Here is a 20,810-nt window from a genome sequence, read left to right as displayed (position 1 = left end):
GCTCACACTGCAGCAGTTCAAGAAAGCAGCTCACCACTATCTTCTTGAGGGCAATTAGGGATGGGCAAGAAATGTAGACAACAGCTATCCCTACATCCCAAGAATTATTAATTGAATTAAAAATATAGTTAATTGGCCAAAAAGCCAGTTACTTAGCAACTTAATTACTGCTTTTGTCAAATGCATTGCTCTTTACACAGCATCTAAAATAATAGGGAAACTGCTGTATCTCTAGGACTGAACACTTTGTGTGTTGCACAGCAACACATCCGTAACAGTTGTACATCTGCACCTCAGGACTTCAAACATTGAGTAGCTGCAGAACACAGAAAAAGAGGATCTGAGAGAGCGCTCTGCAGGGCGTTAGTTGCCCAGTTTGGCTGTAATCTGGCAGGCACTTTGGTCCTATAGCACCAACCTCACTTCTTCTTTATCTTGCTTGCTGCAATATGTCACCTCTATCAATCTACCCGTAGGCATGAAGATAATTTATTAAAAAAGGCAGGAAATTGCCTTGAGCCACTTGAGGAAAATAACATTTGAGAACCAAGATCTCAAACTCAAGACTAAGGTCGTGGTTTGTCAGGAAGCAATAATCTGCACTCCTGTATGCTTCAGAGACTTGGATAATCTATAGCTGGCATCTTGAGGCACTGGTGTAATACTGCCAGTGCTGACTTTTACAAAATCCTCTGGTGACATGAAAGACAATCCAACATGCCAAAGTAAATATGCCCAGAGTCAAGGCACTGATCAGTCGCAAACTGATCCAGCTGGTGAGACATGGCACTTGCATGTCTGATGCCAGTCTCCCAAAACAACTGCTCCACTTGGAACTTAATCAGGGCAGGAGATTTCCAGGAAGACAGCAGAAACATTTTAGGAATGTCCTGAACCAAAGCATCACTGAGAAGAGGGAAACATCCTTGCTAACTCATGGAAATCCCTGACTTGTGAGCAACCAAAATGGAGGGAAGACATCAAACTCGGTGAGAAACTTCAGCTCGCAGAGGTGAAGTTGGTCAGTGGACAGGTCAGAGGGGTACACAAACCTCCAAGCAATTCATCTGCCTGACCCTCCAAGCATCACGTGCCCTGAATGTGACAAAGTCTGCAGACCATGCTTTGGACTTATGAGCCATCTCGGAGTCCATCAAAGTGGAGTGGAAGCAAGGCATTCTTGAGCTCAATGAACTGCCTAAATGCGGCCATTTCACCCTTTGCAGGCTGCTAATAATATAGCAGATCTCAGATCACGAAGAGCAGCTCTCACTTCATCCTTGGATGGCTGTGAGCTGGGAAGTCCAACGAACAAACACACCCTGCTGACAGGTCCAAAATTAGACATGATTCCAGGTGAGGACAAAGATTGAGATTTTTGCATGAGATACATCCAATCCCAAGAAATTGGCTGCGCCAGTTTGCTGCATGTATACGTTTGTTTTAGAATTTTGAAAACCTGATGGATGTCCCTTATAATCCCTAATGTGCCATTTACTCTGGTATAGTGATGTCTGATTTTATTTATCTTTTTCGGTGAAATTTCAGTTTAACAATTTTAATGTGGTTAATGAGAATTATTTCAAATGTGTGGATTCCTGATGCAAGTTTAAATTAAATACAAATCGCTGCTATTTTGAACTACTAATGGCAGCCTAGAAAAAAAAATCTTGGAAAAGATTTTTCCTTGTTATAGCTTGATCATGCACATACATGTACATACTACTCTTGGATGCAAAGACTAAATGACATGTTAGCTACTTTTATCTTTGAACATATTAAGCTTTGACTTCGCATCTACAAAAAACATGAAGCATCCTCCGCTACTGATTAGGTAGTATTAAAAACATAATTGTAAAATGTGTTATTTAGAAAGTTGATCAGTTTCTGCAGTTCAATCTACTGTCAAAGGAAAGCTTCAGTGGCCATGCAACTTGCTTTCCATAAATGATTTAATTAAAATTAACTCCAGGCTAGAAGGTTGCCTGAACATAAGCTGTTGAATTGCCAATAATGAGAACTTCATTTTCCAAACTTACATTGGAATGGATAACTCGTTTGGTATTTGGGCTGTCTCAACTATGATATCAACCAATTCTAATGCCTGTTTCTTTTTCGATAATATTGTTGAAAGAAAACATTTTGTCAAAGGTTTTCATCTTGCACTCATCAGGACAATTGCAAGACATCCAGTATGAGGGGAATCAACAACTTCATACTGAGAAGAAATGCACCCACTTCTCGTATAGTATAAAGTTGTTCTGATTTTGGTATTCTTGCGATTGTCCTGATGAGTGCAAGATGAAAAGTTTTGACAAAGTATCATTTTTCAGCAATACTCAAGTTCTTTACTACCAAACAACTGTTAATATAATGACTGTTTTAGCCTGCAAAAAAGGCTAAAACCTTTGTTTGATGTTCCACCAGTTCAAAAAGTGGTAATGTGTCAGAGGTTGTTATTTCAAGGTAGTAAATTAAGCAGGAGTAAAGAATGTTGTGACTTGTTTTCATTGAGCTAGCATGCAACTGGTTAAGTATCTTTATCGCAATGTCAAACTCCTCCTATCCAACAGCATTGCTGGTGCACTTTCACCACAGTGGTTCAAAAAAGGTGACCCACTGTTGCTTTCATAATGGTAACTCTTTGTAGGATAAATGTTGGTCCTGCCAGGAGCATATATATCCTATGAATGAATGATAATAAAATGTTTGGAACATAAAGCAGTGTAAGTGGATTACCCCAACTTTTTGCGATAGTTTTCCCTAAATTATTTCCACTCTTACATACAGAGCATCGAAGAAAAGGAGTTAAATATTTCAGGAGCTTGAGAGATGCTGTAGAGGGGAAGATTTCAGATTCCAAGGATATTAGCTCCAATTTTGGATGAAGCTACATTTTGTTTAGGTGGGCTTTACTTGAACTAAGTTCGTAAAGGATAGAAAAGGCAGCGGGAGAACACGCAAAATAACAAACAGGAGGATGAAAAATAGAACAGATCGAAAGAGGAAAAATGATGCTGCAACTGGAGCAATAGAACCTGATATTTCAGAACAAAGGAAGGGACAAAGACTTGATGTGGTGTAACCACAGAGGAAGTAATAGCAGAACTTGAAAACAAGCAACAGGTAGCCTGAGGCATCAAAATAGCAGAAGGCTAAAACACTGCATGGAAATGCTCAAGGGCTTTGACAATAAAATTGAGGACTTAGTCTCTATAAGAAATGAGAAACTTGCTATGCATACTGTACAAATGGATATGTATGGGTGCATTTGGGAAGTTTACAGGGACACTTACAGTTACTGGTATAATGGGGGGGTGCAGGTGTTTTGAAGGTAGAGAATTTTGCATTAAACAGGGATGGAATGTATAGAAATTTAATTATTAAATGGAGGATCTTGAGCTTATTGGTGGACGAGCCTCTTAATTTTGAAGGCATTTTGTCTTGCTAAGGATGATTCTTTAGTCTGGCATAATGGAATTTGGATGGTTGTGCAAAACAAGTGAACCGCTTCCCCCGGACATTGTTGAGCTTCTTAGTAACACTGCTTTAGGCAAAGAGTGTGAATGGATGCAGTTCTGTTGCAGCTAATGGCCTGCAATACTTCATAGGTGCCTTGTTAATAGCTGTTAAATCTATTCTGTCTATCCCGTTTAACATGGGGGTAGTACTACACAGCATGGTGGAATGTGTTCTCAGCATGAAGATAGCTTCATTTTCTCACTCCTGCCAATGGTATCACAGACAGATGCATCTGTAACAGCTAGATTGTTGAGGATGAAGCCGCACAGGTTTTTTCCTTGTGTTAGTTCCCTTACCACCTGCTGCAGTTCCAGTCTGGCAGATATCATCCATAGAACTTGGCCAATTTGGTCAATAGTGGTGCTACCGAAACACTTTTTGTGGTGAACATTGAAGCCCTCTACCCGTGGCCTTATTACCCTTGGTGTTTCTTCCAAGAAATTTTCAACATTCTGATTCATCAACCAAGGGTGTTTGGTATGTGGTAATCAGCAGGAGGTTTCATTTCCCATGTCTGACCTGTTGACACGAGTCTTCTTGAAATCCAGAGTGAGTGTTGACTCCAGGGCAATTCCATCCTGACTGTATACCACTGTCCCACTGCCACTTCTGCTGAATCTGTCCAGCCAGTGGAATAGGACATAATCACGTGTGTTAATGGAGGAATTTGGAACTTTGGCCGAGAGTACGACTTTTGGGCTTGACTAGTATGTGGAATAACTCCTCCAATTTTGTCAGTAAGAAGAATTTTCATTGTCGCTTGTGACAATGCCAGAGAGTGGTTGTGGAGGATTTGCTTCTGAGTGGAGGCCTGTGACTAGTGGTGTGCCGCAGGGATTGGTGTTGGGTCAGTTGTTGTTTGTCTACTATATCAATGATCTGGACGATAATGTGATAAATTGGATCAGCAAATTTGCTGATGATACAAAGATTGGAGGTGTAAGTGGACAGTGAGGAAGGTTTTCAAAGCTTGCAGAGGGATTTGGACCAACTAGAATAATGGGCTGAAAAATGGCAAATGGAATTTAATATAGACAAGTGTGAGGTATTGCACTTTGGAAAGACAAAGCAAAGTAGAACGTACAGGGTAAATGGTAGGACTCTGAAGAGTGCAGTTGAACAGAGGGATTTGGGAATACAGATACAGAATTCCCTAAAAGTGATGTCACAGGTGGATAGGGTTGTTAGAGTGCTTTTGGTACATTGGCCTTTATATGTCTGAGTATTGAGTATAAAAATTGGAGTGTTATGGTAAGGTTGTATAAGGCATTGGTGAGGCCGAATTTAGAGTATTGTGTACAGTTTTGATCACCTAGTTACAGGAAGGCTGTAAATAAGGTTGAAAGAGTGCAGAGAAGGTTCACAAGGATGTTGCCGGGACTTGAGAAGCTGAATTACAGAGAGAGATTGAATGGGTTAGGACTTTATTCCCTGGGGCGTAGAAGAATGAGGGGAGATTTGCTAGAGGTGTTTAAGATTTTGATGGGTATAGATAGAGTGAATACAAACAGGCTTTTTCCACTGAGGCTAGGGGAGGAAAAAAAACCAGAGGGCATGGGTTAAGGGTGAAGGGGGAAAAGTTTAAAGGGAATATTAGGCGGCTGCGTTGGGGGGGGGTTGGAGCTTCATGCAGAGAGTGGTGGGAGTGTGGAATGAGCTGCCGGATGAAGCGGTAAATTCAGGGTCACTTTTAACATTTAAGAAAAACTTGGACTGGTTCATGGATGAGAGGGGTGTGGAGGGATATGGTTCAAGTGCAGGTCAGTGGGACTAGGCAAAAAAATGGTTCGGCAACAGACAAGAAGGGCCAAAAGGCCTGTTTTTGAGCTGTAATTTGCTATGGTTTCTATGGTGTGCCTTTGTTGATTCCGGTTGATCTGTTTGATTATAATATTCAACTTTGCTGTAGCGGTTTGATATGGGAGTGGTTTTCTAGATCATTTCAAATGGCTGTTAAGAGGCTAATCATACTGCTGAGGCTCTGGAGTCACATGCAGGCTAGACCAGGTAAGGACAGAAGACCACCTTCCCTAAAAGACCTTAATTTTCAACCATGGTCCGGTAGTCTCTTGGATTACCATTAGTAAACTAACCTTTTATTCGAGGTTTACTTAATTTATTAGATATCAATTCCCTCGGCTTACTTGATGGGATTTGTATTCGCATCTGCAGAGCGTTCCGGTAACATTACCGCGAATGGTAGCATACTGGTAATCTTAATGGACTGCTGGCTTTTGATAAGTGAAAAATGTTCAGTCAAAAGATATTAAGCGGCTGAGAAGAAATAACATTGAGGATTTGGCTAGCCTGCAACATCTGACAAGATAGTAATCATGATTCCATGGGCTGAGAGAAAGCAATCAAAAGATGAAGAATCAAAACAAGCTCAAAACTGAACTGAACAATTTCAGAAGGTGCAAGATCCAGTGATTAAACTTAATTGATTCTGCAAAGCAAATTTCTTTAAAAGAAAGTACTGTCAAAGGAATATACTGTTATACTATTGATCATGTGTAACAGGCAAGTTGCCTTCACACCAATGCACCCACTATAAATCTCAGGAACTGTACCAAATACTTTGTGCCTTCTTCTCAGTGCGCTCTCTTGCTCCCTCTGTTTTTACTTTGTTTCACTTTCCTTGTCCTCTGACTCCTTTCCCTCTAATAATGAGTTATTGTATGTGTTTATTAAAATAGACATTTTGATTTTGAGTAAACCTTATATAGATTGTTATCTTATGTTATCCATTTTCTGATGACCAGAATGCTTATAGAAATGGCCATATTCAGTATTTTAATGTCAACATAAACTAGGTTTACATATAAAATATAATGCAATTAATATAGGAATCAAGCAAATCTCTCAAGTTGTTTGCAAAAAGGTATGATACAGGCCCAATCTCCCCCACAAAACATTAATTATCTTGTTATATTCTTCTCACCCAAACATGCCTGTTTGATGTTGGCAATTTCGGCATTACAAACATACCAGATAGAATCAGGGGTAGGCCATTTGGTTTCTCAAGTCTGCTTCATCATTCAATAAGATCATGGTTGATCTTTCTATCTTTCAAATACCACTCATCGACCCCCAGTAACCTTTGATTCTCTTGTCTAACAAACATCTATCTAACTCTGCCTTAAAAATATCCAGTGACCCCTCCTCCACTGTCTTCCGAGGAAGGGTGGTCAAGAGTCACACGACCCTAAAAAAAAACTCATTTCGGTCTTAAAAGGATGACCCCTCAATTTAAAACTGTGCCCCTTCTAGACTTGCCCTCAAGAGGAAAAAATCCTGTTCACATCCACCTTTAATACCGTTTAGGATCTTGTACTGTTCAATCATGTCACCCCTCGCTCTTCTAAACTGGTGGAATTGAGCCCAAGCTGTCCAACCTTTCCTCATAAGACCTCTCATTTTTGCCAGATATTAATATAGTAAACCTCCTTTGAACTGACTCCAATGCATTTATATCCTTCCTTAGTAAGTAGACCAAAATTGCACTTTTATTTGGTTTAATAGGTTTAAAGGTCAAACAAATTCTTTTAATCTGGTGATTGACATTCTAAGGCTTTAAAATAAGAGACATGGATGCAATAATTTAGGTGTTTCAGAATTTCCTAGATTCTATGGATTGGAACTAATAAAAGCAGCAAATAACTATTCAAGAAAGGTGGTAAGAAGAAAACTGGGAACAACAGGCTATTAGCCTAATTTATTGTATTAGAGACAGTGTTGGGATCTATTATTATGGATGAGGTAACAGGGCCCTTGGAAAATCATAACACGATTATGCTTCGTCGACATGGATCAATGAAATGACAGTCATGTTTGCCAATCTGGTAGATTATTTTAGGATGTAAGTAGTAGAATAGAGTAAGGGGGCAACATTAGATGTAGTATATTTGGATTTTCGAAGGGCATTTGATTAAGTGTCAAGCACAAGGTTATAATACAAAATTAGGGCTCACTGGATTGGAGTAATACATTAGCATGGATTGAGTATTAGAAAAAGGGCAGAAAATAAAATAAAACTGACTAAATGGACCTCCTTTGGGCCTGTTGGTGATAAGTGACGTGGTGCTGCAAGATCAGTGCTTGTTTATAATGTTTTCAGACGTGGGAATTGAGTGTAATATTTCCAAGTTTACTGATGCTGGAGAGATGGGCAGAGGGATATAGACAGGGTAAATGAGTGTGCTGGAAGTATGATGGGATATAATGTGGTAAAAGTATAAAACTATGCACCTTGAAGGGAATATAGAAAATGTAGATTTTTAAATGGAAGAGACTGGGAAATGTTGGTATTTAAAAAGACCTGTGTGTCCTTGAAGATGAATCGCTGAAAGTAAAACAGATACAGCACATAATTCCAAAAGCACGCATATGTTGGCCTTTAAAAAGGCATCATAGGCCAGGTGACCAAAGGCTGATTTAACCTGAGGCTCACCACACCTCAGGTGGGCCTTCATGAATAGCCCCAGCCAATATGGGAATTGAACCTTCATTGTTCTGCATTACTAACCAACTGTCCAGCCAACTGAGCTAAACTGACCCCAATAAAGTTGGACTTTATTACAAAACGATTGTAATATAAATGTGAAGAAGTCTTCCTACATACCTACGTTTGAGTATTGTGTGCAGCTTTGGTTTGCTAACTTAAGGTAGAATATACTTGGAAGGAATGCAGCGAGGGCTCACTAGACTGGAGCGATAGGATTACTCTTGAGGAGAATTTGAGTGGACTAGGCCTGAATTCTGTAGCGTTCACAAGAATAAAAGGTAAGCTCATTAGATATAGAAAATTCTTAAAGGTTGGCAGTTTAGACAGTGGGAAGATTTTCCCTCTGAGTGAGGAATCTAGAACTAGAGGATTATAATATCAGAATAACGCGTTGATCATTTAAGACTGAGAGGGGAAACATTTCTTCACTCAAACGGTTGTTTGAAATTCTCTATCACAGAAGGCTGTTGTGCTCAGTCATTGAATGTATTTGAAATGGTGCTTGATTTACTTGGATAGTAAGGGAATTGAGGAGTATTGGGATAGTGTGAGAAGGTATTGCCATGGTAGATTAGCCATAATCCACCATGAATGGTGGAGCAGGCTCAAAGGGCTGAATGGCCTACACCTACTCCAGATTCTCATGTTCTAATTGTAATAAAACTCGCACAATGGGAAAGCACAGTAGCAAAGTGGGGCAGCATAATAGCACAGTGGTTAACACTGTTTCACAGTGCCAGGGACCTGGGTTTGATCCCTGGCTTCGGTCACTGTGGAGTTTGCATGTTCTTCCCAGGTCTGCATGAGTTTCCTTCAGGTCATCTGGTTTCCTCCCACATGCTGCAAGACATGCTGGTTAGATGCATTGACTCAAATTGTGGCGACTAGGGGAATTTCACAGTAACTTCATTGCAGTGTTAATGTAAGTCTTACTTGTGACTACTAAATAAACTTTACTGTTATTCTGGTAGCAGAGTCCAAACCCCTGCTGATAGTTGGTGCCGTTTTTGGCATTTGTGTTAATGAACTAAGTTTAACACAGACAGAAAATGTTAATGATGTAAATATAGTCAGATTTTTCCCACGTTATTTAATAACTGCCATACTGCTTCAGTAATCCTTTTCAGTGATTTATCCTGGAAAACCTGTTTGTCCAAGGTAGGCACAATTCTAGCACTGTGAAAAATAATTGTGGTGTCTGCTGAGCTTTTATTAGAATAAACCCTTGAAAATAAGTAAATAACTGCCTATATATTGTTCACTGTTAATGAATATGTTAAAATCCAAATGCTGGTTACTGGCTCACAAATGACCAGTTTCTCAGCATTATTTTATAGTCCACTTTTAAAAGCTAATTAGGAACGTGCCCAATGCCGTCCTATTGGTATTTCCAATTTTGTTTTGTACCACTTTAGTAGCTTTTAATGATTTCAATAATGAATTGCAGAAAACTAGTGAACAGATACAACAGATAATAAGGGAAGCAAATGGAGTTTTGACATTCATTGCTAATGGAATAGGGTTGCTGTAAATGTTGCTGCAAATGTACAAGGCATTAATGAGCCCGCACCTGGGGTATTGTACACAGTGTAAGGGTAGTGCATTGGAGACAGTTCAGAGAAAATTCACCAGAGATGATGAGGGATTAAGCAGTTTAGTCCTGGGTTTCGAAGAACGAGAGGAATTCTAGTTGAAGTATCTAATATGATAAAGGAGAAGGACAAAATAGTGGAGAGGATGTTTCCTCACGTGGGGCAATCTAGAAAAAGAGGTCATAGTTTTAGGAAAAGGAAGTAGTAGATTTAAAATAGATGAGGAGAAATTGCTTTTCCCAGAGTTGTGAATCTGTGAAATTCACTACCCCAGATTACAGTAGATACAGGGCACCTTCAGTAAATTTGGAGAAATGGACAGATTTTTAATTGGTAATGGGTTGAAGAGTTATAGAGAACAGGCAGGAAACATTCAAGTGCTGCAAGCAATTAGGATGGCAAATATCACATTACAGTTTATTTCACAGGTGTTGGCTTAGGTGTGATCACTCCTGGAGTATGGTGTTCAGCCTAAGGAAGGATGAACTTGCCTTAGAGTGGATGCAATAAAGATTCACTCGATTGATTTCTGGGATGCAAGAGTCTTCCAATGAGGAAATCTTGCATCAACTCCTTGTTTTCTGGAATTTAAAAGAATGAGGGTTGATCTCATTGAAGCATTTAAAATTGTTAAGGGACCTGGTGATGCTGCGAGGTGGGGTTCTCGGTCTTGAGATTCTTTTAGAAAGAGAAGAGGAGAAAATTCTTCAAGGTTCGTGCATCTTTGGAATCCTGTACCGCCAGAAGTCTGTGGATACACGTTCATTGAATCTTCATGACCAAGATCGAACAGATTGCTGGATACTAAAGGAATGGAGGAAAATGGGGACCTGAAGGGAAAGTGCTATTGATGCTGAAGGTCAGCATTGATTTGAACTGTAACAGACTTGGAAATGCATGGCATACTACTCCTCCTATCCCACATGTTAATGAGATCTCCCATGATCTGAGCTTGATATCATTTGGATATGCTTCTCCATCTTCTGCAAAGGAGTACTGAAATATTTGGTGAGAAGGCATTTTTTGATCATTATGCAGCTACCATGTTCTTGCCCACCTAAGTAGCCGATCTAAATCCCCTTGAAGCCTCCTCGCAACCTCTTTATATTCTTATCTAGTTTTGCGTCATCAGCAAATTTGGAAATATTACATTTTGTCCCCACATCCAGATGATTTATATAGATTGTGAACAGCTATGACCTGAGCAATGATCCCTGCAGTACCTTACTATAGTAATATTTCACCCATTTATTTTACTCCGTTTCTATTTGTTAACCAATTCTCAATCCATTGCAGTATTTTGCCTGCAGTCCTATGTGCTGTAGTTTTGTTTATTAACCTTTTGTGTGGAACATTATCAAAAGCTTTCTGAGAAACAACACATCCACTGATTCGTTTTCTAAGCTACAATTAACATCCTAAAAAAACCTCCAACAGGTTTGTCAAACATGATTTCTCTTGCCTAACGTTGTTGCCCAATATTATCATTTATTTTCCAAGTGTCCAGTATCAAATTCTTTGTAACAGATTCTAATATTTTCCCTCTTACTGATGTGAAACCGACAGGCCTGTAGTTGTCTGTATTTTCTCTCCCTCTTTTAAATAGTGGGATATGAGGAATTTCTTTTTCTGTGGGTCACAAATTTTTAAATTCCCTACCACAAGGAGCAGTGGAGGCTAAGTCATTGAGTGTATTGAACTAAAGGAAAATCGAGGGAACAGGCAGGAAAGTGGCGTTGAGGCCACTTATGATCTTGTTGAAAGATGGAGCAGTCTGGAGGGTCCAAATGGCCAATTTCAGCTCCTATTTTTTCTGTTATGTTCTTCCTAAAATGCACTACTTGTCCTTGGTAAATTTTACTGCCACATGTTCAACCTTCTGCCAATGCCTCCCTGAAGTCTGCCAATATCCTCCTCACTGCTTATTTATGACATTGCTCAGGGTTGTCATCGACAGAGTTTGAAATGATTCTTCCTTTATAGCCAAGTCCAGATTATTTAATATATATCAAATAGAGCAGTGGTTGTAATATCGATCCCTGGGGCACATAACTGTTTACTTGCCTCCGGTCTGACAAATAACTGTTCATCTCTGCTGTCTTTCCTTTTTGATCGATTTTTGTATTCATGCTACCACTGTCTCTTTAATCTCATGGGTTTCAACCTAGATAATGTATTTATTATGTGTACAGATTTGTACACCGGGATGTTGTACCAGAATTCGGCATTGCTCAATTTCATAAAATTGGTGGATTGTTTTCTTCCCAGGAGTACAGTTGCTATTACAATACTTTTGATTTGAAAGAACACCCGTTGTTCAATAAAGTGAGGGGGTTGGAGGGTGGGGGGGAGCTAGATCATTACAAATTCTTCAGTCTTCAGTGGTGGGCAAACGTCTGGAGACAAAATTAACTGTCACTTGGAAGAAATTAATCTACAATAACTTTATCAAATGCTTTCTAAAGTTCATATGTACACACAACATCAACTGCAGTACCTTCTATTGTCTTTTGTTATATCACCAAAGGATTAAAATTGAATTTGCAAGACATAATTTTCCTTTAAATCCATGTTGGTTATTGTCGATTAATTCTTACAAGTGACAGTTGCTTTTGTTGCAGCTTATTGTCTTGAGATGTTTCCCATTCCTGATGTAAAATTAAATAGCTTCTCTCTCCCTCCCTTTTTGTTTGAATAGGGATGTTATTTCACATCAAGCGATTTATAGAATCTATAAAATCCTACAGTGCAGAAGAAGGAATTCTGCCATTGAGTCGGCACTGACCACAATCCCACTCAGGTCCTATCTCCATAACCCCATGCATTTCCCTAGCTAGTCCCCCAACACATGGCCAATCCACCTAACCTGCACATCTTTGGGAGGAAACCAGAGCACCTGGAAGAAACCCACACAGACATGGAGAGAATGTGCAAACTCCGCACAGACAGGGACCCAAGCCAGGAATTGAACCCTGTGAGGCAGCAGTGCTAACCATTGTGCCACCGTGTCATCCATTTATATTAGCAAACTGTGCTCCTAGTAGGAAAAGAAACACCCAAATTTGGCTTTGTGCAATGCATGAATTCTGTCAAGTCATCCTCGTGTGCGAATCTGTAAGATCCATTGTTCTTTGTATGCTGTTCCGTACCAAAATAGCTTACATGTTGCCATCATATTACTGTTGTTTATTACCAAAATTGGGATGCCTTACTGTGTCTTGATGTATTTTCCCTTCACAGCAATGCATAGATTTGTAGTCTAGACAAAGGGTTGGGTTTAAGGATGAAATACTAATCATTTTCCTTTTTAAAATCGAGTGTGCAGAATTTCATTGCGATTTCTAATGATTCTTCTCAGATGTGAAAATCTTGTTCGAGATTCAAGTGCTTCTGTTTTTCCATTAATATTTGTATGAGGAATTGCATTTTAATAACAGTTCAAAGTTCGTTGTTCATCTTCCAAGAACGTCACTGGTATAAATATAAAAATTGTAAATTTGTGGTTTAATACATAAAAGGATGATACAGTTCTATGATGAGTTTAGCAGTCTTCACAATAAAGAGCTTGTGGCCTGTTAACAAGATAATTGAAGGGCCAAATGGCCTATTCCTGCTTTTTATTTTCTATGGTCACTGCAACATCTGTATCCATTTCCACAAATCCGCCACAGTCACAACCATATGTTCAAATCACTGGACTTCTTGATTTGTCCACTATCCACCATAAATTCCAAATGATCCGAGTTTCATTACTCCCATCCTATCCTCCGCTAATAATGTGCTGTTTGCCTGTTACTCCAATCCTTGTTAAGGTAATTAATTGCCTGTTCCCAGAAGATTGATTTTCAAATCTGTAAGCTCATTTAAGATTTGTTTCGTCACTTTGTTCAACTTAACTCTGTGACTTTGTCTGCCATCATACCCATTTCAAGTCTTTTATTCCTCTATCTGACCTTTTCAGTTCCAAGCTAGTGGTAGCGCTTTCATCTTTTGGAACTCCCTCTTCAAATCACTTCACCCCACTTTGTCTCTTTCTTTTAGGGATGATCGAAGGTACTGTCGGTTAGATGTAAACACTCCATACTTCTGCACAATTTTGCTTATATCTGCAAACTTTCCCTGTAGTACTCACGGGTCTATTGTTATATCCCTCAAAGCACTTTTGGAATTTTTTTCCTCAGTTAGAGGTGCTGTACTTAGAAATGTAACTTTATTGTATTAATATAGTGTGCACCTTGACAGTATGCTGTAGATTCGCTCTTCTAACTGAGAAAGAAAACTGGCATTTGTGCCCCTGTTAGTTAATAAATTGTTGAAAATAATGTATTGTCGTGGGAAAAGAAAGGATTGCATTTGGATATAAAAAGACCAGAATGAAAAAGTTTGATCTGTCAATGGGTCCAAATGTTAATCTGAATGTAACATCTTAAAGAATGTAATTGTTTAAGATAATAAGCTTTTAAATCGTATTTGCTTTTAACAACAGAAGAAAGATCAGTTGGATCCCCGAATGAGCCCTCAGAAGATAGCACAATCCAACATCGATCTATTAGGACTGGGTGAGTAATGATTATTTATTTGATTTTGTTTTATAATTGTGTATAATGTAGCAAACCTTTTACTGAAATGAAAATAACTGTTTATAGAATCCCTACAGTGCAAAAGAAGGCCATTTGACCCATCATATCTGAACCAACTGTGACAGAGCATTCCACCTAGACCTGATCCCGTAGCCCAATGTATTTTCCTGCTAATCCCTCTAACCTACACATCTTGGGACATTAAGGGATAATTTAGCGTGGCCAATCCGCTTAACTTACATATCTTTGGACAGTGGGAGGAAACTGGAGCACCCGGAGGAAACCCACACAGACATGGGGAGAATGCAAACTCCACACAGTTATCTGGGACGGAATTGAACCCAGGTCCCTGGCACTGGGCGGCAGCAGTGCTAACCACTGACGCATTGTGCTGCATCAATAGTCATTTTTGACTAAACTTGTAATGTTATAGACAGTCTTCAGAGAACATTGATATGAATTGATAGTTTAACATAAGAACATAAGAAATAGGAGCAGGAGTAGGCCAACTAGCCCTTCGAGCCTGCCCCGCCATTCAATAAGATCATGGCTGATCTGTCGTGGCTCAGTTCCACATTCCTGCCCTCTCCCCATAACCCTTAATCCCCTCTCTTATCAAAAACCCGTCAACCCGCGTCTTAAAAATATTTAGTGAGGCAGCCTCCACCACTTCAACGGGCAGAGAATTCCAGAGATTCACCACCCTTTGAGTGAAGAAGTTCCTCCTCAACTCTGTTCTAAACTGCCCCCCCTTTATCTTGAGGCTGTGCCCCCTAGTCCTACTATCCTTTCTGAGTGGGAAGAGTCTCTCCACCTCTATCCTATCCATCCCATTCATCATCATAGTTTAGGCTATAAGACATCCATACAAGGTGTTCTTCACCTTAGGAGTATAACTAATGAGCTCCTATGGGAAAGGATTTCTGTCTAAAGACTCATTATTTGTGACATTTCAATAGCTGCAATACAAAAGATTTTAGGAAGGCTTATATAATACAGTTGTATTTTAGTATTGTATATGAAGTGCATATTTTGAATCTTCCTGTTGGAATTGATTTGTTTTTAATGGATGTTGACTATCTGAATTACAGTATGTGGTAAAAGTTCATTTTTATCTTGAATGCCTGTCTTTTTTGCCGTCAGTGGTTTGTCTTGAATTGAAACTAGTTGCTTTTCTCCATGAAAACCGTATTTGGTTTTGTTAATAGAAGCATCGTTTTACCTTCTCATGCTATTTCTTGAGCTGTACGAATGGTTGACAGTGATCTTAAAGCATCTGGCTGCAAAAGACTACTGCAGTCAGAACACACACCCAGTTCAATTTAAACAAAATGAAGAGTTATTTTCTCCCAAATTAATGGGACTCGGGCAAAGTTGTCTATTAAGTAGCCTGAAGAAAGAGATGTTCCTTGTATTTAAGCTTTGATAGAGAAAGAAAAAGTATTAATTTGAGTTTTAAAATGGAAAAGATTCAATTATGGAAGGAAATATGAATTACTTGAAGTTCCATGAATCTCAAATCTGTTTAGCAAGTAATCTTGCAAAGGAGGTAAGTGTTATCCATGACACCAGGAAAGCTCTTCTGAACTTCAAATAGTGCCAAATAATCTTTTACATTCACTCGAATTGGCAGACAGGACATAGTTTAACATCTCACCTGAAAGGCAACATCTCCGACACAGTACAGCCTTCCCGCAGCACTGTACTGACGCATCAGCCAGGGTTGTGTGCTGATGTTCCTGGAGTAGGACTTGAACACAACTTTCTGATTCGGATGCAAGAATGCCACGAGTAAGCTAAGTCTGGCTTTGATGAGTTGAAGATCTAGCTGGAGGTGAATTAATATAACATACAGATTTGGAGTTGCCAAGTGGTAGAGTTGTTTGCTTATTCACACAGCCTCAGGCCTGGATTTCTGGATAAGACAGATTGTGCCAGTATGAAGGCTGAATGGTCTCTGTTTTTATTGCTCCATATCCCACAATAACTTAAGTTTATTCCCTGCCAGCATTTTTTAACGTCAATTACTCTTTTGGTCCTGTAAGCTGTTGGTGCAGGTGCTCACAATGAGCAGAATTATGATCTGTTGCAAGTCGAAGGAATTCTGATAGGTCCATGGTGCAAATATACATTTCAATTCAGTGCTTTCTTTATGGGATGTGGGTGTCACTGGCTAGGCCACCATTTATTGCCCATCCTTTAGAATGTGGTGATGAGCTCTTCTTTAATGCCTGTAGTCCATTTTAGTCCAGTGCTGCTAAGGAGGTAATTCCAGATTTTGGTCTGGTGACAGTGAAAGAACGGTGATGTATTCCCAAGTAAGATGGTGTGTGGCTTTGAGTGGCATTTTCAGGTGGTGGTGTTCTTATTTGTCTGCTGTTCATGTCCTTCTCGCTGTTAGCGGTCATTGGTTTGGAAGTGCTGCCTAAGGGGCCTTGCTAAGTTCCTGCAGCACATCTTATAAATGGAGCACACTGCTGACACCACGCATCAGTAGTGGAGTGGGTGCATGTTTTTTGTGGATGGGTTGCCAGTCAAGTGGCTGGTGTCGATCTTCTTGAGAGTTGTTGGAGCTATGCTCATCCAGGCATTTTTCCATTACATTTCTGACTTGTATCTTATAGATGGTGGGCTGGCTTTGGGGAGTCAGGAAGTGAACGACTCTATGTAGCATTCCCAGCCTCTGACTGCTGTTATCGCCACAATATTTATATGGCTAGTCCAGTTCAGTTTCTGATCCATGTTAACCTACATGCTAATTGTAGGGGATTCAGTAATGGTAATGCCATTGGATGTCAAGGGATAATAGCTGGATCCTCTCTTGTTGGCACTTGTGGTGTGCGTATTACTTGGCACTTGTAAGCCCAAGCCTGGATGTTGTTCAGGTTTTGCTACATTTGCTTCAGTATCTTCAGAAGTTGCAAATGGTGCTGAACATCAGCAAACATCCACACTTCTGACCTGATGATGATTATGAAAATGCTTTTTGATAAGGATCTCCTATGTAAGTTGGTTGATATTCTGATTAGGTCCATATGTAACATCTTAAAGGAGAAGAGGAGTAGAGTGATTTAGGAAGGGAATTCCAGAGTTTGGGGCCCAGATAGATGAAGGCACAATGACCAACTGTGGAGCAGAGAGGAGATGCACGATGGGCCTAGAAGTTTGGGTGAGCCGAGGCCATGGAGGGATTTAGAAAGAGATTTTTTGCAGTGAGCGGTTGCTAAACTGTAAGCCAGTGTAGATTGACAAACGCAAGAGTGATGGGCAAATTGGATTCAGGGCACGTTTGAATTAAAGCAGTGGGATTTTTGACTTGGTTAATGGAGGGTGCAAGATACACTAGCCAGGCATATGTTAGAATAGTCAACTCAAACAGAAAAAAGCTTGAGGGGTTCAGCAGTAAGTGAACTGAGGCAGAGTTGGAGATGATGTATTATAACAAGTAATGTTGTGTGAAATGGCAGTTTAAAAATGGTTGAAGTTGCTGGGCTTTATGAACATTTCAGTCTTTCCCCCTCAAACCTGACAAGTATTTCATGATCAATAATATCTGCAGCATAAAATTTATACTTCTGAAAATCCCTTAAGAAGTGACCCTCATGGGCAAGAGGTACTAAGATCCCTGAATTACAGGTTAAATAACCTCATATTTACTTCAGGATGACAGAGAATCTGTTTTCTTGTTTTCAGAGGATTTGCTGAGTACTTGTGAGGACACATGGATAGGGATTGTCACTGACTTCACATGCTCATTATCACTGTGCTTTGTGTTTCCTTATTTTCTAGTTATTATATTGATGATGTTTCTGTGAGTAGAAGTTTGTTCCTTTATGCCTACTGGAGTTTGTGGTTATCTTTCTTTATTGAAACATTATTATTGAACACAAAACGATGGGCTGAGTAAAGGTCATCTTTTTGAGGGATGCATCTGTTTCCCTGAATTATTGACCTGTCCTCTATACTGGATCCCTCAATCATTTATTAATTGGTATCTCCCTCTTCCCAGAAGATTAACTGACATGGATCTCCATCTCTTACTGTCCTGTACTTACACAAGATCAGCTGCACCCAGCCCATTATATCATAGCACATTTATCATCTATTTCCTCCTCTCATGTTTACATCGATCTCTCTTTCCAATAATTATGTCTGCCCCAGTGTGCCCAAAATAATGCCTTGTTCTCTCTTTGATGTTGTGCACTAATTTCACCTCCGGCCATTTTCAGCATTTCTTCATTGGAGTCTCTGTCTGTGTAGGATATGCGGAACATTCTTCTATATGTCCACATATGCTTATTGGTAAACATAAGAACATAAGAACATAAGAAATAGGAGCAGGAGTAGGCCATCTAGCCCTTCGAGCCTGCCCCGCCATTCAATAAGATCATGGCTGATCTGTCGTGGCTCAGTTCCACTTTCCCGCCCTCTCCCCATAACCCTCAATCCCTTCTCTTATCAAAAACCCATCAACCCGCTTCTTAAAAATATTTAGCGAGGCAGCCTCCACCACTTCAACGGGCAGAGAATTCCAGAGATTCACCACCCTTTGAGTGAAGAAGTTCCTCCTCAACTCCGTTCTAAACCGCCTCCCCTTTATCTTGAGGCTGTGCCCCCTAGTCCTACTGTCTTTTTTGAGCGGGAAGAGTCTCTCCACCTCTATCCTATCCATCCCATTCATCATCTTATACGTCTCAATGAGATCTCCCCTCATTCTTCTAAACTCTAACGAGTACAAGCCTAGTTTATTCAGCCTCTCCTCATAGCTCAATCCCCTCAACTCCGGTATCAGCCTAGTAAACCTCCTCTGCACTCCCTCCAGGGCCAAAATATCCTTGCGCAGGGCCAAGATTCGCAAAATGTGGGCTCAGGCTGCATTCAGATCAGCCATGATCTTATTGAATGACAGAGTATGCTGAAGGTGCCAAAAGGCCTACCCCTGCTTCTAATTTGTCTGTTCATATATATGTAGTCTCCTAGGCCTGTCACGTAGAAAGCCAAATCAAGCTGAAATTTCCAAAAAATCTCATGAAAGATCAAGCCAACCCAGGTGGACAGAGGGGAAGATGTGATAAATTTTGCAGTGGAGGTTACTAGCAAGTATGAAGCTTCGCTTCAAGAAGTGACAGATCAAATTCTTGGTGAGGAGGAAAGAAAGAATAGCAAGACATTGGGGAAGGTTGAAATAGAGCATGAAACACACAGCAACTGACACAATCCTTAAAAGAAAAAGAGGAAACATCATGAGTTGGTGACAGGCGACATACTAATTATGATGGAGAAAAGGCAACAGAATAAGAACAGTAAACAAGCGTATGACAAAATAGAAAAGCAGACTCAAAAAACCTGTTGAGGGGCCAATGAATAGCAGTATGAGGATTATCGCAAAGGCAAGATGTGACGAAAAGACACAACATGACTGTGTGAGAGTTTTAAAGCACTGGCAGACAAAGGATAACTGCAAATAATGGCTGTCTGAGGAGCAAGGAAGGAACACTTAAAAATGAAAGTCTAGAGTCTCTTAATTTGTTCTTAAAGACCTAGAGACCTAAACTAACGTATGTTAGAAAGTACTCACTTTTCTCTATAGAGCAGAGGTGATTGTTACCTGTGGTAGGTTTGCAGGGGTGGATATCTGTCTATTTTTGTTTGTCCTGTGGGTACACCTCTTCCACTTGAATCAAAAAAGCAGCAGCACTCTTCCCGTTGAAAATGACAAAAGCTAAGACTTAAGTACAGTTTTAATAGAGCTCTTTAATTCTGGTAAACATGTGCATATGAGAAATAGGAAATACTGTTGTAAATTAGGGTTTGTATGATTCTACCTAGTGTGTGAAAACAACATTTATTTTGTACAAAGAACAAAGAAGAACAAAGAACAACCCAGCACGGGAAACAGGCCCTTCGGCCCAACGAGCCCGCGCCGCCACATCACCCTACACCTATTCTACCCTGCATGTCTACGAATGGGACCCTACTCAGTCAGATTCAGGGAAGAAATAGTGTCAATTTGGTAAAAACCGACTAGCCTAAGAGCACATCTTTGGGGCGTGGGAGGAAACCGGAGCGCCCGGAGGAAACCCACGCAACCACAGGGAGAATGCGCAAACTCCCACAGACACAGGCCCAAATCCATGTGTCTGCACAGCCAGCAGTGCTAGTCACTGAGCTGTTGCGGCGCCCGTCTACCGGTCCAGGATCAAGCACACACACCGACATGAAGTACTAGGCCACTCCTGGACTTCCAAGAGCAGCCCACGCACGACCCGCCGTGTGCATGCCCCTCGCTTGACACGAGGTGGACCTCCACCTGTGGAATAAAGACAAAAAATATTAATCATACAGCCTGCCCTTCCGGTGTCTCCCGAGGTTTAACCCTATTTAATAGCCCCTACCATATCCCTCCATTCTCGTTTCACTCATGTGCCTGTCTAACTGCATCTTAAACGAGTCCAACGTTCCTGCCTCCACCACCCTACTCGGTAGCGCGTTCCAGACCCCCACAACTCTCTGCGTAAGGAACCTTCTTCTCACCTCCAAATTATACCTCCCCCCCCCTCACCCTTAAATGATGACCTCTCGTGTTCGTACCCAGTCTAGGGAGCAGTCTCT

The 20,810-nt window shown here is 40.4% G+C and overlaps 1 protein-coding gene across 4 annotated transcripts in view; it reads left to right on the top strand.

Annotated features, from left to right (window-relative positions):
• smap1 (small ArfGAP 1) overlaps positions 1-20,810 on the top strand; it is a 247,473-nt gene that overhangs the window by 133,985 nt on the left and 92,678 nt on the right. For all 4 annotated transcript variants that reach the window (XM_080191966.1, XM_080191970.1, XM_080191967.1 and 1 more), the window contains one exon: positions 14,105-14,177. In XM_080191966.1, coding sequence (XP_080048092.1) covers positions 14,105-14,177 — 73 coding nt within the window. The remainder of the gene's footprint in view (positions 1-14,104; positions 14,178-20,810) is intronic.

The sequence above is a fragment of the Carcharhinus amblyrhynchos genome, chromosome 7 (assembly GCF_965287045.1).
Source record: "Carcharhinus amblyrhynchos chromosome 7, sCarAmb.v2.hapA, whole genome shotgun sequence".
In the NCBI taxonomy this organism is placed as follows: domain Eukaryota; kingdom Metazoa; phylum Chordata; class Chondrichthyes; order Carcharhiniformes; family Carcharhinidae; genus Carcharhinus; species Carcharhinus amblyrhynchos.
Note: the sequence above shows the minus strand (reverse complement) of the source record. Positions and strands in the feature narration are given on the sequence as shown.